Source organism: Homarus americanus, unplaced genomic scaffold (genome assembly GCF_018991925.1).
Source record: "Homarus americanus isolate GMGI-L3 unplaced genomic scaffold, GMGI_Hamer_2.0 scaffold46833, whole genome shotgun sequence".
Lineage (NCBI taxonomy): Eukaryota > Metazoa > Arthropoda > Malacostraca > Decapoda > Nephropidae > Homarus > Homarus americanus.
Genome location: NW_024756349.1, coordinates 446,359 through 465,000, shown reverse-complemented (window position 1 = coordinate 465,000; position 18,642 = coordinate 446,359). Strand labels below are relative to the sequence as shown.

Below are 18,642 nucleotides of genomic sequence, written 5' to 3'. Positions count from 1 at the left end.
ATTACGATGGCATTTGCAAGTTTAAAAGGAGTTATTATTATTATTATTATTATTATTATTATTATTATTATTATTATTATTATTATTATTATTATTATTATTATTATTATTATTATTATTATTATTATTATTATTATTATTATTATTATTATTATTATTGTAACATCGTCATATAAGAGAGAAGAAAAATAAGAGATGAGACGAAGAAGGAAGAGATATAATGCAGAATAATATAAGGAAAGAAAGATAGAACGAAAGAATATTGACTGAGCCATGTTGAATGATGAATGAAGGGACAGAGAGAGGGAGAGATGAGGACAAGGAATAAAAGAGAAGAAATAGACAACAATAAAGGCGACAAAAGCGAGAGAGGATGATGAAGAGTTTTAATTTACCAGGTTATAATAAATTACGTGTTTTAAGGTCAGATTACAGAGGATTAAGATCATTATATCGAGGTTATAAAATGTCAAGGGGCCAAAGTTCACATTACAGTGGATTAAGATCATTATATCGAGGTTAAAAAATGTCATGGGATCAAAGTTTACATTACAGTGGATTAAGATCATTATATCGAGGTTATAAAATGTCATGGGGTCAAAAGTCAGGTTACATTGAGTCAGTTAGGTCAACATACCCCAGGCAGGTCAGGTCAGGTCATGGCGGAGGAACTAGTCTTGATATTCGTGAACAGAAATATTACAGCTGTTTTATGGCGGATAATTTATTTAAGCGGAATAATAGATGAGCTCCCCCCTCCCCCTGTCTCTTCCTCCTCTCTCACCTCTTCCTCTCCTTCCCTTCCTCGTCCTCCTTCTCTTCCTCTTGCTCCTTCCCTTTCTCTCCTCCTCCCCTCACATCCCCCTTCACCCCTCTTCCCCTCTTTCTCTCATTATCTTCCTTCTATTCTTATCCCTTTTCCTCCCTCTCCCTTCCTCTCCTCTCTCTCTCTCTCTCACATACAAACCCAAACTGAGAGAGAAATAGATTGAGAATAGGAGCGGCAGTGAGAAACAGTTCGCCAGAGTGGGACAGAGAATGAGAAAGAGTGATACAGGGTGATGTCAGAGAGAGAGAGAGAGAGAGAAGAAGAAGAGAGAGAGAGAGACATGAGAGTCTCAGCAGGAAGGACAACAAAGGAGTGAGAATGAGGAACTCTCAGTGTATATATTTATATTTGTTTTTAATCTCCAGGTTTCTTGTTCACCCCTCACCCCTGTTTCCCCTTCCCTCCCCCATTCCTTTCTTCCCCTCCACCCTTCCCTCACCCCTTTCTCTCCCGCCTTCCCTCACCTTCCCTCTCTTCCTCTCACCGCTCTTCCCTCCTCCCTTATCCCCTTCCCTCTTCCCCCCATTCCCTCTCATCCCCTTCCTCCCACCCCCCCCTCCTCTCCCCTTCTTCCCTTTCCTCTTCCCTCCCTCTTCCTTTCATCCCCTTCCTTCATCCCCCTCTCTCTCTCTCTCTCTCTCTCCTCCTCTCTCTCTCTCTCTCTCTCCTCTCTCTCTCTCTCATCCTATTAATTAATCCAACAATCACTCCTCTCCTCCAGTTATTTACTCTCGTGAGATGCTCCGTCCCCTCCCTCCCTCCCTCCTGCCCATCTCCACCCCCCCCATCTCCTCTGCTACCCTGTCTCTCTTTCCCTCTTCCTCTTTCCATCTTCCCATCTTCTCTCTACCACTTTCCCTCCCGTCTCTCTGTGTTTAGTCTTTCCCTCAGTGGTCGCTATAAGCAGGTCTTAGTGTTTAGTCTCTCCTCTGGTAGTCGCTATAAGCAGGTCTTGGTGTTTAGTCTCTCCTCCGGTGGTCGCTATAAGCAGGTCTTGGTGTTTAGTCTCTCCCTCTGGTGGTCGCTATAAGCAGGTCTTAGTGTTTAGTCTTTCCCTCTGATGGTCGCTGAAGTGAGTCTCTTTCTTCCCGTTCGCTCGAGCATAAAACCTGGCGGGGATCTCTCTCTCTCTCTCTCTCTCTCTCTCTCTCTCTCTCTCTCCTCTCTCTCTCTCTCTCTCTCTCTCTCTCTCTCTCTCTCTCTCTCTCTCTCTCTCTCTCTCTCTCTCTCTCTCTCTCTCTCTCTCTCTCTCTCAACACTAATTCATAGAGTTAATGCTTCAATCTTTCACTGTTATAAAAGAGTTAATGCTTCAATCTTTCACTGTTATAAAATATACATGTTGAAACTGTAATCTCTCGTTGACTACTTACTGTGTCCAGCGCTGAAATTATTGTATTCTGAAATGTGACCTTGATATACATACCAGGGTTTCAGTTCATGTAATGTATGTATGTATTATTATGTGGCGTTTTGTGTTAAATTAATGGAAACTGATATTTTTGTGACGATGTTGTGTAATTATTTCTGATAATTATGAAGATTTGATATATTAGTGAGAGTTGTTTAATACTGGTTATTATTACAGGTATATGAGGGTTGTGTCTATGTTCTTATTATTGTTACTAATTGTCGTCATCATCATCATCATCATTTGTACTATTAGCATCATTAACATTGCATTATTATTATTATTATTATTATTATTATTATTATTATTATTATTATTATTATTATTATTATTATTATTATTATTATTATTGTTGATGTTATTATTATTATTATTATTATTATTATTATTATTATTATTATTATTATTATTATTATTATTATACAAACAATTAATCTTTACTCTATATGTGAGTTTTACGCCGTCTTTAGGTTGGGACCCCATTTGATGAACTGGCCAAAAATGAAGATTAAATTCTGTCATATAAGGTGGCGGCCATATTGTTTGTTTTTATTTAGTTTAGTGACGTCATGCGGGGTAGATGGTTGTATGGTGGATGGGGGTCACCCGGTCATTGGTTGATGGGCTGTGGGTTGACAACTTTCCAGGAGAAGTTTCGGGAGAGTAGCAGCTATTGGGTGAAAGTTTAGTATAGAAAGTTGTGGAGGTTTTGTGGCTAATTTCTGAGAGAGATTTCTTTAAAAGTTGTGGAGGAATATCGTCTGGGTTCTTCTCTCTCTCTCTCTCTCTCTCTCTCTCTCATTCATTCATTTATCCATCTGTCTGTCTTCTCTGTCTGTCTGTCTGTGTCTGTCTGTCTGTCTGTCTCTCTCTGTCATATTTATCCCTGTCTATATCTTTCTCTCTCACTCTCTCCACATCAAATTATAAACATTAAATGGCTGAGAAAGATATGAATCAGCTTTAAACAATACTTGGGGATGAGAATCTTAAAAACTCTATACCTTAGCAACAGTCAAATGAACATCTAACACAAACACAGAACACGAGACAAGAACAATGTTGCGACTATATGATATCTTGTTAGGTTAGGTTAGGTTTTGTACATCTGGCTGAGGTAATTTAGTCAGTGAGGGTCAATTTCTCTCCCCTGCTTTCGTCTTGATTCATTCTCTTCCTTCTTCCCACTCTCATTCCTTCCCTCTGTCCCTACCCCTCTCCTCCCTTCCTCCCACCCCATATCCTCCCCTCCCTCTCTCCCTCCCTCCCTCCCTCCTCCCCCTCCTCCTCCTGTCCTCCCCGCCCTCCTGCCCATTCACATAATTGGACATCCTTACCTTCTTCCTGGGGTTAGAATTCTCAAATATTCGAGAAGAACAGAGAGGAGGGAAGGGAGGGAAGAAGGAAGGGGAGGGAGAGAGGGAAGAAGAGTTAACGGAAGGGAAGGAGAGGTAGAGAAAATGAGGGAAGGGAAGGGAGGGGAAGGGAAGGGAGGGAAGTAGGAATGAAAGAAATGAATGAATGTATGGACGTGAGAGGCAGGGAGAGAGAGGAGGCGGGCACAGATTAAGTGAGATAGAGGGAGGGAAGGAAGGGAGGGAGGGAGGGAAGGAGAGATGGAGATAGGAAGGGAGGTTAACTAAGATGGAAAGGGGAAATATGATCATTTATGTTAACGAGAAGAGGAAGAGGAAATGGAAAGGTAATTACAGAAATATAAGACATTGATCACTGTCGGAGAGCTCAGGGTAAGAGGACGCACACACACACACACACACACACACACACACACACACACACACAGGTTAGGTTAGGAAAAGTTTGGTTAAGTTAGGTTATGGTTAAGTTAGGTTATGGTTAAGTTAGGTTAGGTTAGGTTAGGTAGGATTACATTTGTCTGGTCCGTAAGCTCTACTTTAAGGCCATGACGTCACGGTCTCCAGCCAGGCGGTGTTGATCCACTTGTGAGAATCTTTCCTTGCCTCTGAGATAAGATGACCGACCCTCGTCTTTGTCTAAAAAATTCATCGTTTTTTTTCTTTACAATTAGCGGCTTTTTCTTCCTCAGTGACTATTGATGCTCCGAGTCTTTCATTCCTTCCTCTTTTTGTCGACACAGTAACAAAAAGTAACAAAAAAAGATAAGAGATTTTTGCCTCATACCTGTAATTAATAACATACAGGTGCACTCGTGTGTACATTAATTAGTGAGAGAAGATGAGAGAATCAATATTTTTTGAGGAGTTGTGGTTGAGTAGATACAGCACTCGACGTCTAACCTAACTGTTGCTTGGTTTGACTACCTCAACTGGTCATTGAATGGGGGCGCTCTTAGTCGACCCAGCTGGGAAAGTGGAAGGTGGTAGTGAGTAATGCCGACCATGTTATCTCCTTGTGTACTGAAGGCTTCATCAACAGTGTACTATATCCACACCACACGACACTCTCTCAGCCTTACATTAAGAGGAGATTTATTAATACATTCACCTGTACCCGACAAGAGCTACACATAATAGTCTGTTCTCTTGAATACTCGAGGTTGAAATATTTACCTGTGTTTTTATGGCTTCAGTCACATGGTCCTCTGACGTCATGGGGGTTCTTTCATTCATGGAGAGAGAGAGAGAGAGAGAGAGAGAGAGAGAGAGAGAGTCTATCTATCAATCTATCTCTGACTATCTCCTTATTTATCCCTCTTTTATCTGTCTCTCTGTTATCTGTCAATCTGTTTATCTCTCTCTTTTTCTCCCTACCCATCTGTCTCTGTCTCTACTAGTCTCTACCCCACTTCCCCATCCTTTACCCTCCCCCCCCCCACCAGAGCGGCAGCATTAGCCCCCAGTATCAACAAGGAGGAGGAGTGAGCCAGAGCGCTATGTTCAGCACCAGACCACGCTTGACGGGAGCTTCTCTGCGTCTGTAAATACTCCCGCGTTTACGTCCATTTACAGAGCGTCATGAAGCGTTTACGTGTGCTCTCCGGGGCCTCAGAGGGACTTTCGGAGCGTTAAAAAGGTCCCGGAAGCGTTATGAGCGGCGGTAGTGGTGTGTAGTGTGTTGTAGCTGTGGCCTGTTGAGAAGTGTTATGGTAATTTTTATGTGATTTGTGGAGTGTTATGGTAATTATTATGTGATTTGTGGAGTGCTATGGTAATTTTATGCGATTTGTGGAGTGTTATGGTAATTTTTATGTGATTTGTGGAGTGTTATGGTAATTTTATGCGATTTTTGGAGTGTTATGGTAATTTTTATGTGATTTGTGGAGTGTTATGGTAATTTTATGCGATTTGTGGAGTGTTATGGTAATTTTATGCGATTTTTGGAGTGTTATGGTAATTTTTATGTGATTTTTGGAGTGTTATGGTAATTTTTATGTGATTTGTGGAGTGTTATGGTAATTGTTTATGTAATTTGTGAAGTGTTATGGTAATTTTGTGTGTTTTATAAAGCATTGCTGATCATCACAGAGCATTATACAGTATCACAGAGACTCACAACACATCACAGTGCCTCACAACACATCACAGAGACTCACAACACATCACAGAGACTCACAACACATCACAGAGACTCACAACACATCACAGTGCCTCACAACACATCACAGAGCCTCTCAACACATCACAGAGACTCACAACACATCACAGAGACTCACAACACATCACAGAGACTCGCAACACATCACAGAGACTCGCAACACATCACAGAGACTCACAACACATCACAGAGACTCGCAACACATCACAGAGACTCACATCACAGAGACTCATAACACATCTACAGGGACTCTAACACATCACACAGAGACTCATAACACATCACAGAGACTCACATCACCACTCTACAAAATTAGACAGTGGACTTCTCATGAGACGCGGCAGAAATTGTTTACTTTGCCATCTGGCATCCTCTTGTGTGTGTGTGTGTGTGTGTGTGTGTGTGTGTGTGTGTGTGTGTGTGCGTGTGTGTGTGTTTATGTGTGTGTGTGTGTTTGTGTGTGTGTGTGTGTGTGTGTGTGTGTGTGTGTGTGTGTGTGTTGATATAACGGACTGACCTGTTATATAAAATCCGTTAAATAAATGTATTTCTATCGGCAAATAACACAGCAATAACACCACATTAGAGAACAATACAGTGAAACCTCCAAATAACGGACTATCCTCTCTCATAAAGTCCGTTAAATAGAGGTAATTAACACACCAATAACACCACATTACAGAACGATTAAAGCGTAATCTTAACTCTGTATAATTACTAACTGGTCACGAGAAATTATCATCACCAATTACTGTGGAAATTTTTTTATGAATAATTGGCCGTAATTGAATTAAAAGGTGTCAACATCATGTAAATAATTAATGACCGATTAATTCTGTTCCGGTGGCGTTATTCACTCTAATATTTGAGTCATTTAGTGGTGGTTATAGTAACGAGAGAAGGTGTTAGGTGAGTTAATTAATATTTTGAGGTAATTAGTAGCGATTGAAATTAACTCAGGTGTTGTTTAATACAGGTGAAATATAACATAGTAACGAGAGAGGTGATAGGTGTTGTCTGGAGATAATTAATTAATACTACCAGGTAAATAGACTTTATGTATGTATGTATGTATGTATGTATGTATGTATGTATGTATGTATGCTCGCTGCTGGAAGGAAGAAATAAACCTCTCAACCCTACAAAGAAATATTCAGTACAGAGCGAGAGACAAAGACAAACATCTCCTTCCTGGAAACTGGAAAATATCTCCTTCCTGGAAACTGGAAAATAACCTCGGTAGTAATCCAGAATCAGATATTACCTGGTCCCAAGAGATGGTCGGAGCGGACAGGTGAATTCGTCTCTCCTAACCCCGCTACTGTTACCTGTGCCTTACACTACCTGCTCCTGCTCCTGCCTTACACTACCTGCCTACCTGCTCCAACCTTACACTACTCGACCTTGTCTGCCTGGATGGTCAGTGAGTGATGAAGTGTGGAGAGGTTTGTTGCTAACTTGGTGCTGTGCCTGTTGTCAATCACTGAGTCGTTGGTAATTGACTTGTGTGACGGTGTTCCTTGTCTCTCTCTCTCTCTCTCTCTCTCTCTCTCTCTCTCTCTCTCTCTCTCTCTCTCTCTCTCTCTCTCTTACATCTATCAGGTACCAGTCGGATGATTTATCAGGTACCAGTCAGTCGATCTATCAGGTGAAGTGGAGGAGTTTAACTGGTGTGTGTGTGTGTGTGTGTGTGTGTGTGTGTGTGTGTGTGTGAGAGAGAAGGCACTGGAATAGGCACTTTACGCACCTGGACGCCAAAACCTAAAAGTTGGACGCGAAATTAAGCGAAGTTGGCGCCGACTTTTTGCAACGTCAACAAAATATTCGCGACTACACGAGCAGGTCATAAATTGAATATTCCTCGGCGTTTTCACCCTCAAATTTTTTGCGAATTCAAGTGATTTTTTTTTTTGAAGGCGGGGGAGGGGAGTGGGTAGTAGTCCTATGGGGTCTATAAAATTTGTGTTTTTGCATATTTAAGTAAATTTGTATTGCATTTTAAGATGTTTTAATATTTGTTTTTTCATGTTTTTTTTCAGTGTTTTTGCTTCGTTATAATGTAAGATGGCTGGTTTCATACTAATTTACTGATACACACACACACAGACACACACACACAAAGACACAGGCTTACACACACACACACACACACACACACACACACACACACACACACACACACACACACACACACACACACACACACTCTCTCTCTCTCTCTCTCTCTCTCTCTCTCTCTCTCTCTCTCTCTCTCTCTCTCTCTCTCTCTCCTCTCTCTCTCTCTCTCTCTCTCTCTCTCTCTCTCTCTCACAGTGGCTGATAGAGCAGTATTAAGACCACACATTCAACATCATCTTTACGGCAGCTCTACATCACTGCTTCTCTTGAGTGTTTCCACCAGAGTGTGTTTTAATGGCCTCCTTTTAAAGGACTCCTCTACCGTAGTACTTTATGGCGGGTACCAATGGTAACACCGCACCTTAATGGTCACTATCCATGTGTTCCTTTATAGATGATCCTTATGGCAACACTGTAGTACCTTTAATGGCAACGCTTAGTACAAGAGTCATTGTGTTAGATGGTGTTTTTGTATGGCAGATCCGTATGGCAACACTGCAGTTTAAGAGTCATTGTATTCTTATGGAGGATCATATGGCAACAGTGTCTAAGCTCAGGTATCTGTAATGGCTCTTATAAGACTCTACTTAATGGCTGACTAACGTTTACACACACAACTTAACATCAGATATTATACCGAGATTCTACTTTAAATAAATGCGTTCACTTAATACTCTACCTTAAATAGAAACGTTCACTTAATACTCTACCTTAAATAGAAACGTTCACTTAATACTCTACCTTAAATAGAAACGTTCACTTAATACTCTACCTTAAATAGAAACGTTCACTTAATACTCTACCTTAAATAGAAACGTTCACTTAATACTCTACCTTAAATAGAAACGTTCACTTAATACTCTACCTTAAATAAACGTTCATAATACTCTACCTTAAATAAAACGTTCATAATACTCTGTAATAAAACGTTCATAATACTCTACCTTAAATAGAAACGTTCATAATACTCTACCTTAAATAAAACGTTCACTTAATACTCTACCTTAAATAGAAACGTTCACTTAATACTCTACCTTAAATAGAAACGTTCACTTAATACTCTACCTTAAATAGAAACGTTCACTTAATACTCTACCTTAAATAGAAACGTTCACTTAATACTCTACCTTAAATAGAAACGTTCACTTAATACTCTACCTTAAATAGAAACGTTCACTTAATACTCTACCTTTCATGACGTAGACGACTGTTGACCCAGCGTGACCTGAGGAACAGCGGAGGACAGCCAGGGTGTCTGCTCTCAAGGGCGTGGGTGGGCGTGCGGTGGGCGTGGAAGGGTGTACGGTGGGCGTGTTTTTCTCAAGGAAGGTCAAGGTTAAGGCTGGAAAATATGACAGAGAGGAACAAGAGGTGGAGGTGAAGGAGGAAGAAGAAGAGGAAGAGGAAGAGGTAAAAGAGAGGGATGAGGACGAGGAGGAGAAGAAGAGTCTTGAGGAATGAGAGGGAGGAGCTGAGTGAGAGTGTGGGAGTGGGTGTGAGGGAGGAGTGGGAGGGAGGGGAGAGGTAGTGAAGAACTGCGGTGTGTTGTGAGGAAGGGGCGGGGAGAAGGAGGAGGAGGAGGAGGAGGAGGAGGAGGAGGAGGAAGACTGATGACTTGGTGATGGGGAAGAGGTTGGGAAAGGTGGGAGGTAGGGATAGTGTGGGAGATGAGGTGGAGGGATGATAGGTGGATGAGCGAAGGATGAAGGGGGTGGGATGATAGGTGGATGAGCGAAGGATGAAGGGGGTGGGATGATAGGTGGATGAGCGAAGGAGGAAGAGGGTGGGAAGTAATGTGAAAGGGATGAGGAGGAGGAGTGAGAGCGGGAGGAGGTGGAAAGGAAGGGGGAGTGCGAAAGGTGAGAGGAGGAGGAGAGGATGGGAGAGTGTGAGAGAGAGACGTGACGCCCTGGTCTGGCGGGCACCAGCAGCTTGTCACTCCGGGCGTCGTGGCTGTAAGAATGAAACTCTCATGAATAACTGCGCGAAATATATTAACCCCTGAGACTCCTTAAGACCCCCTGAAACTCTCTAAGACCCCCTGAGACTCTCTAATACCCCTTTGAGACTTCCTAAGACCCCCTGAAACTCTCTAATACACCCTGAGACTCTCTAATACCCTTTTGAGACTTTCTAAGACCCCCATGAGACTCCCTAAGACTCCGGGAGGGTTTTAGAAGGAAGGAAGGGCTCCACTCACCTTAGTCCGGGCAGGTATTGTTGCGGCCAGCCAGGGTTCCTCTGGTCCTCCTGCCACAGCGGATCATCACGGAGTCTCCTCATAGAGTCACTGGGACTTACTGGTGAGTGGTGGTCGACTGAACCTGCTAGACCTTCTACTGGTCTTGCTGGACCGTATATCATGTGGGTTGAATCGGCCATAGAGTTTATGGGACCGTGCGATAGTTGTACCGGTACGTCTGCTATGCCTGCTGGACCGCCTGCTGGACCGCCTGTTGGACCGCCTGCTGGACCGTCTGCTGGATCTGCTGAATCTTCTATGTGGTCTCCTGGGCCGTTTTCTAGGTCTACAGGATGCTCCGCTCGGTCTAATGAACCGCTAATTTGGTCTGCTGTGCCCTCTGCTGGACCCCTTTCCAAGTCTGCTGGATTGCGCACTCGGTCTGCTGAACCTTGCATTGGACCTTCCACTGGGTCTGCTGACTTGTCCGGCAGACTTGACCATTTCTGCTCTATCTTTTTGTTCTTCCGTCTTTCTCTCCTGTCATTCTTTCTTCTTGTCTCCTTTCTAGTCTTTCCTCTCGTCTCTCCTTCCTTTCTCTCCATTCCTCTCCCTTTCTTCCTCTTTCCCTCCCTCCCGCTTTTCTTTTGATTTCTTCTATGAGTTATCTTTTTCTTGTTATCTTCTTCCTTCGTTTCTTTCTTCTCTCTTTCATTCCTTTTATTTTCCTTCAGATTTCTAGTCGTCTTTTTGTTATTTTTATTTCGTATCTTATTTTTGTTTTCATTTTTTTTCTCCCTTTTCTTGTCACTTTCTTCCACTTCTTTATTTCTAAGTTCCATCGTTTTTTCTTCTATCTCCTCTTCTTTATCTTTGTTTAATTTCTTTTCATTCTCTTTTCTTCTCTTCTCTCTCTTTTCTTTCATTGTTCCCTTTCTTTCAGTTTTCCTCTCAATCTTTTTCTCTCTCTCGCTTCGTTTCACCTCTTCTTCTCTTCCTTCTTCGTCTCCTTCTTTGCTTTCTCTATCAGTCCCTCGATCCATCCTCCTCTTCTGCTTCTTCTTCTTTCGTCTCTCTTCCTTTTCTTGCTCTTCATTCATGTCTTTTTCATTCTTCTTCATCTTATCTTCTTTATCGGTTCCATCTTTATCAACTTCTGCTTTGTCTTTCCTTTTTCCTTTCTTATTTTTCTGTTTCTTCATTTTCTTATCTTTATTTTCATCATTTTCTTTCTCCTTGCTTCTTTCATTCTTTCGTTTGTCCTTTTCTCCCTCTCTCTTATCACTTCCTTTCTGTTCCTCATTTTGTATCTCATCTTCTGTTTTCTCTTGTTCCTTTCTTTTCTTATCTCTTCCTTTTCCATCTCCCCCATTCTCCTCCTCCTTCTCGTCTCCATTTTTTGTGTACGTTTCGTGTTTTTCATTTTCTTGTTTTATTTCCTCTTTCTCTTCTTTCTTTATTCTATCTCTTTTTTTCTTTTCCTCTTGTTGTTTATTTCCATTTTCTCTCTGTGTGTATTTTTCCATCTCTCCTTTTGCTTCTGTTTTCTTATTTTCGTCATTCTTTTTCTCCTCTTCCTTCGGTGTCTGTTTATCCTTCTTCTCTTTTTCGTCCTCATTTTCCTTTCGTTTAGTTGTTCTCCTTGTCACATTCTCTTCTTCTCTCTCGTATTTCTCTCCTTTTAGTTTATCTTTCTTCTCTTTGGAGTCTTTTATCTCTATTCTCTCGTCTTTTTCACTATCTCCTTTCCTCTCTTCTTCTTCTTCGTTCTCCTTTGGCTTTTTCTTTTCATTTTCCTTATTATTATCTCTTTCTTGTTCGTCTTCTTTATCTCCCACAATTTCCTTTTTCATTAATTTCTTCTCTTGTTTTCTTTCACCTCCTTTCTGAATTTCCTCCTGCATTTTCTTCACCTCTTTCTTCTTGTTCCTTTCTTCTTTAATTTTCCTCTTTGCTTCTCTTAAATTCTTCCTCTTTTCCTTCTTGTTCTCTTTTATTTTCTTCTCCTGGTTCTCTCCTTCTTTCCTCTTAATCTTTACTCTTTCATTTCTCTTCATTTTTCTAATTATTTTTCGCCTTCCTTTGTTTTCGTCTCGTTTCTTGTGTTTTATTTCCATTTCTTCGTTGGGTATATCTTTATCTCCCTCCTTCTCCTCCCCATTTGGTTTCTCTTCTGTGTCGTCTTTATTTTCTATTCCTTCTTCTTTTTTATTTTCTGTTTTCTTGTTTTCCTTTGCTCTGATAGTTATTTTAGTGTCTGTGTTTTTCTCTAAGTCTTGTTCATTCTTCCCTTTCTCTTCTCCCTTCTCTCTTTCTCCTCTCTCTTCTCCCTTCTCTTCCATTTCCCCCCTTTCTCCATCCAGAGTAAAATAAGCTTGAGAATTTTTTGTTTTATTGTTTTCTTCTGCTTTATCGGCTTTTCTCTGTTTATCATTATCGACATTCTCTTTTGCTTCTCCACCTCCTTGTTCTTGTTCTTCTTGTTCTTCTTCTATTTTTAACCTAATTGCTGACGCCAACTTAAGCCCGGTTGCCAAAGGTCGCTGGATATCTTGTTTTCCAATTCTCCCTTTCTTGTCATTATCGGTTTTGTCTTCTTCCTCCTCCTTTGATATTTTCTTCCGTGATTCTTTAGTCTTCTTTAACTTTTTTATTTCTCCCTTTCCTTCTTCTTTCTTCTTTTCATTCTCTTTCTGTTTCCCTCTTTCGTTATTGTTATTCTCTAAGTCTTTCTTCGTAGATGTGTTTCGTCCTTTATTTTTATTGTTTGTTTCTTTTTCCTTCTTTATTTCATGGTCTTTGTCTTCTTCTTTATTTTGTTTATCTATGTTCTTATTATTTTCTTCTGTTTTATCTTTCTTGTCTCCTCGTTTGTTTCTTCTTGAGTTCCTCTTCTTCTTCTTAATCTTTTTCTTCTTCAATTCTCGTTTCTCCTCTTCTCCGCTAAGCTGTGTCTTTTTGTCTCTCTTTCTCAATCGTTCTCTTCCATTCTTCCTTCCATTATCTTTCTTCTCTGTGTCCCTCTTCATCCTTAACTTCTTCTTTTCTTCCTCCTCTTCCTCTACGTCATCATTGTTTTCTCCCATTCCGTTTTCTGTGTCTAGTTTCCCGTTTTCTGTGTCTAGTTTCCCGTTTTCTGTGTCCCGTTTCCCGTCTCTGTTTATTCCTTCTTCCTGTTCTTCCTGATCATCATCCATCTTCGTCTCTTCTTCCTGTTCCGCCTTGATCAAAACGCTGTGCTGTTGAAGGTCAGTGGCGCGTGGTGGTGGTGGTAGTGAGGGAGTTTGAAGGAGAGAAGGAGGAGAGTGGTGTTGGAGGTGAAAGTTAGTTGGGAGATTTAAAGGTGGTGGTGATTGGATGTCGTGTTGGAGATTGGTGAGGTGTGGTGGTGGTGGTGAAGTGGTGGTGAAGTGTCGTGTTGGAGGTTGGTGAGGTGTGGTGGTGGTGAGGTGTTTTGTTGGTGATGCTTGTTGGTGGAGGGAGGGGATGATAGGGTCAATTGAGGGTGAGAAGGATTAATATGCTGGAGATTGGAATTGTTCGATAGACGTGTTGGTGGTGGAGCATCGTGTTGGGGACGTTGATTGGTGGAGATATGTAAAGGTAGTGATGGAGATGTAGTGATGGTGGTGGTGAGTGTCGTGTTGGAGGTAGACTTGTTGGTTGATAGGGTGAGGGTGAGAAGCTGGAGATCGTCAGGAGACGGAATAGCGTCGAGGGGTCGTTCTCCATCTTGGTCTCCACCTTCGCCCTGGAGGTCGAGGAGTTGTTGACCTCGCCATCGTGACCTGAGGGAGAGGAAACATGGGTGTTATGCTTCACCAGAAATAAGTCTCCTCCTTCACTTGTTTTTCCTCTCGTCCCCTGAACCATTATTCCCCTATTTACTTCCTTGTAAATATGACAATAATAATAATAATAATAATATTGATAATAATAATAATAATAATATTAATAATAATAATAATAATAATAATAATAATAATAATAATAATAACACAATTAATAATAAAACTACAGTCGAACGAAGTATCAAATTACATAGGTCGTCTTATCTGATGACATCCTGATCTTAACAACCATAGAGCTAGACTACGCGCACACACACACACACACACACACACACACACACACACACACACACACACACACACACACACACACACATTGACTATCTCCCTCAGGTGACCTCGTTAGAGTGATCAAAAGAAGAGACGTATAAAGATTCAATAGTGATCATGTTTGCAGTGATTCATTCTGTGATAAACTAATCTCTGGATCTCGGGGAGGTTCTGTAAAGAGTCGGGGGACCAGAGAGGACTGAAGGGTGATAAATCTTCCGGACAAGGAGACTGTCGTTTAAGAGGACAAGCAGCGTCCCGCCCTCCTGTGGCTGAGTTATGGCTCCTGGGGCCCTCCTCCTGTGGTAGAGTTATGGCTCCTGGGGCCCTCTTCCTGTGGCTGAGTTATGGCTCCTGGGGCCCTCCTCCTGTGGTAGAGTTATGGCTCCTGGGGCCCTCTTCCTGTGGCTGAGTTATGGCTCCTGGGGCCCTCCTCCTGTGGTAGAGTTATGGCTCCTGGGGCCCTCTTCCTGTGGTAGAGTTATGGCTCCTGGGGCCCTCCTCCTCCTGTGGTAGAGTTATGGCTCCTGGGGCCCCTCTTCCTGTCTGAGTTATGGCTCCTGGGGCACTCCTCCTGTGTGGTAGACTCTGGGCCCTCCTCCTGTGGTAGAGTTATGGCTCCTGGGGCCCTCTTCCTGTGGCTGAGTTATGGCTCTGGGGCACTCCTCCTGTGGTAGAGTTATGGCTCCTGGGGCCCTTCCTGTGAGTTATGGCTCCTGGGGCACTCCTCCTGTGGCTGAGTTATGGCTCCTGGGGCCCTCCTTCTGTGGTAGAGTTATGGCCCCTGGGGCCCTCCTTCTGTGGCTGAGTTATGGCCCCTGGGGCCCTCCTTCTGTGGTAAAGTTGTGGCTCCTGGGGCCCTCTTCCTGTGTCGGTTGCTTGTACACGGGACCTTCCACCTGTTCCATCACCCACCCGACCACCTGTTCCACCACCCACTCTTCCACCTGGTGCACTACCTGTTCGTGGCTGTCAGGTGCCATGGCCTACGTGTCACCGTCACCCCTCTCCCCCCGTGGTCCTGGGCGTCCCTGAGGCGGCCCCCGGCCCTGACTGTCCCTGAGCGGATCCTCAGATTTCCCTTTGAGACTCCGGGAAGAAAGAAGCTTTTGTAGTCTCAAGATGGGAGTCGCCTTTCACAGAAAACATCTCAATATGACCGTGGAGGTGGAGGGGCAGGAGGGGGAGGTGGGGCAGGAGGAAGAGTGAGGGGGAGGAGGAGAGTATGGGGCAAAGAGGAAGAGGGAAGGAGGAGGAGAAGGGAGGTGGGTCAGAGAGGAAGGGACAGAGGGAAGAAGGAGGGGAAAGGAAGAGAGGAGGGGAGGAGGGAGGGGTTACTTGGAGAAAGAGGGAGGTGGTTAGCTGGAGGAGGGGGGTTGAAGGAGACCTGGAAAACTTTAGAAATCATAAGGAGTTCACATAAAAATAAAAGCTTTAATATGGTCACTAAGAGGCATTTAATGTTTCAATGGGGCTTTTGAGTGAGGAGGAGAAGGGGGGTGAGGGGAGGTGAGGAGAACAAGAGAAAAATTGGCACAGAGAGCATAGAAGTGTAGTAATAGTGAAGATCAATAAAGACATCATTTATGGCCGCTAAGAGGGAACGGGGGAGGAGGAGGAGAGGAGAGATCAGGACAAGAGAAGAGAGGAAAGGTTAGATGATGAAAGAAGAGGAAAAAGAGAAAGGAACAAAAGGGGAAATAGAACAAGACGATAAATATTGCTGTGAAAAATATAAATAAACTATAAAAATATACACAAACGAAAATACATCTTCTAGGATAGTGTAGGTGTCTAGTTGGTCGACCTAACATGACGTGTGCATCAGGTTATACATAAGACGATGGGGAGGTCAATATAGCCACTTCATACTGGGATAAAAACAGCTGATTAGATCATAAATTATTATCATATATTTCCTTATTATCCCAATATGATGTTGAGTTATTTAATATACGGTTTGTATTGTGGAAATAATTTATATATCCAGTTTATGATATACAGATGATATATTGTATGTTATATATGCATTATATAAGGTCGGTATATATGTTATGTTTTAATATATCTTAATTAATGAAAGGAAATAAGAAATTATATTATAATTAAACACTAATATTTTTATTTATTGTCTACGAACTAATTTAAGCGTTCAGTATAATGTTACCTTCATTACTACCTGGCTGCCGACTGTCTAATTTGCATACCTGTACTGCCAGTGTTTACTTACAAGTATATATGCAAATTTCCCTCAGCGCTACTCCTATCTTAGTTTCCCCCGAGAACTCACACAAATTTCCTAAAATCTTCGGTGCTTGACGAATTTGTTCAAGTTTCCAAAGGCCGATTCACGATGCATGTTCCCATGTTGATTTATAATTTCCCCACGCTTTAGTGAAAATTCCCACAAAGGATTATAATTTCCCCACGCTTTGGTGAAAATTCCCACAAAGGATTATAATTTCCCCGCGCTTTCGTGAAAATTCCCACAAAAGTTTATAATTTCCCCACGCTTTAGTGAAAATTCCCACAAGAGTTTATAATTTCCCCAGCACTAAATTATTTTTCCCAAGCTAATTCATAGTGTAAATGACTATGAACATTGATCTATGAGCGTTATGTTGTGGTAACGGTCCATCAGACTGAGGCAGGTAGCGTGTTACAGGTGTAGTGTAGTGCTTGTTAAGTTGAACCACGAGTTTATATAAACCTGATTTGTGTAGATTTTGTTGATTAGTCGCTCAGCTTAAGCTATGGCCTCTAATGCAAAATTAAGCTTATAAAAGTTTATTTCCTCTGTCTTTAGTGGGATCGACTTACTGTTTATCATTATTTGTGTACCCGCACTGTTAAGAGAGAGAGAGAGAGAGAGAGAGAGAGAGAGAGTGAAATAGAAACAGAGAGAGAGAGAGAGAGAGAGAGAGAGAGAGAGAGAGAGAGAGAGAGAGAGAGAGAGTCGACCAAGTGACGGGTGTTGTCGTTATCAGGAAGCGAGAGAGCCCGGGGAACCGACACGCCCGGGGGAGAGATAAGAGATAAGGGGGCAGCCTCACACCTGTCTCTCTGTCTCTCAGGGGAAGCGGTAAGGGGGAACCACATACCTGTCTCTCTGTCTCTCTGGGAAAGCGGTAAGGGGGAGCCACATACCTGTCTCTCTGTCTATCTGGGGAAGCGGTAAGGGGGACACACACACACCTGTCTCTCTGTCTCTTTAGGTAGGTGGTAACGGAAGGGACAGGGGACAAGAGAGAGATTGGGAGGAAGGGGGCAGAGAGAGAGAGAGAGGGGGGGAGGGAGAGCGAGTGGGAGGGAGGGACAGGATGGAGGGAGAGAGATATGGGAGGGAAGTGAGAAGGAAAGGAAGGAAGAAGGAAGAGGAGTAATTAGATGAAGGAGAGAAATAGAGATTGGAGAAAGAAAAAAGAGACAGAGAGAGAGAGAGAGAGAGAGAGAGAGAGAGCAGGCAGGTAGGTAGGTAGGTTATGACAGGTACCCATTATAATAGTTAGGTTTCTCCCTTCTTCTTCCTCCTTCTCTCACTTATTTTATTCTCGTCTCCCTCACCCCATTCCCATCTCCATTTCTCTTTCTACTGTCACCAATTATATTCTCTCTTCCTCTCCTCTCTGCCTCTCTCTCTATCGCTCATTTCTTTCTCTTATTCTCCTTTTTTCCTTTCCTTCTCATTTCTCTTAACTCTATCAGGTAATAATCATTGTCCTTTGTGTTACTGGATTGTTGTCGAAGCACTACTAACCTAACCTAACCTAACCTAACCTAACCTAACCTAACCTAGCCTAGCCTAACCTAACCTAACCTAACCCTCTTTTGTACCGTCAACAATGCCTACATAGTCTTCCAGGTGTTGTTACCTTGACGTCAGAAACACGGGAGAGAGGGAGGAAGGAGAGAGAGAGAGAGAGAGAGAGGAGAGAGAGAGAGAGAGAGAGAGAGATGGAAAGGAAGGGGAGGATGCAAGCTGTGTGGAGTCCGGGGTAGAAGGGAAGGAGGGAGGTTTGGGGCAAGGAGGGAGGGAAGGAGGGAGGTTTCTGGGGCAGGGGAGGGAGGGAAGGAGGGAGGTTTTGGGGCAAGGAGGGAGGTTTGGGGCAGGGAAGGAAGGGAAGGAGGGAGGTTTCGGGACAGGGAGGGAGACGGGAAGGCGTGTAAGCTCCGGGGCAGGGAGTGAGGAAGGGAAGGACGGGGCCCCCAGGGAGGCTAAAGTTTCTAAGAATATGACAGTTGTGTCAGAAGCGCTTTAGGTGACCCCACTACCCGCCATGTTGAAAGTGATGATGATGATGATGATGATGATGATGATGATGATGTGATGATGATGATGGTGTGATGATGAATGATGATGATGATGATGATGATGATGATGATGATGATGGTGATGATGATGATGGTGTGATGATGATGATGATGATGATGATGATGATGATGA

At 42.8% G+C, this 18,642-nt stretch overlaps 2 protein-coding genes across 2 annotated transcripts in view; both read right to left on the bottom strand.

Moving 5' to 3' along the window:
* Window positions 1-9,371, bottom strand: part of LOC121856771 (putative mediator of RNA polymerase II transcription subunit 26) — a 94,666-nt gene extending 85,295 nt beyond the window's left edge. Inside the window, exon 1 of the mRNA XM_042352466.1 lies at window positions 9,085-9,371. Coding sequence (XP_042208400.1) covers window positions 9,085-9,091 — 7 coding nt within the window. The 5' untranslated portion in view covers window positions 9,092-9,371. The remainder of the gene's footprint in view (window positions 1-9,084) is intronic.
* A 720-nt stretch (window positions 9,372-10,091) lies between these two features.
* Window positions 10,092-13,411, bottom strand: LOC121856776 (trichohyalin-like). Its single transcript, XM_042352473.1, has 3 exons — window positions 13,222-13,411; window positions 11,061-13,179; window positions 10,092-10,559 (listed from the first exon to the last, which is right to left on the bottom strand). The coding sequence occupies exons 1-3, from the start codon at window positions 13,272-13,274 to the stop codon at window positions 10,092-10,094; spliced, it is 2,640 nt and encodes an 879-aa protein (XP_042208407.1). The 5' UTR covers window positions 13,275-13,411.
* Window positions 13,412-18,642: the final 5,231 nt, after the last annotated feature.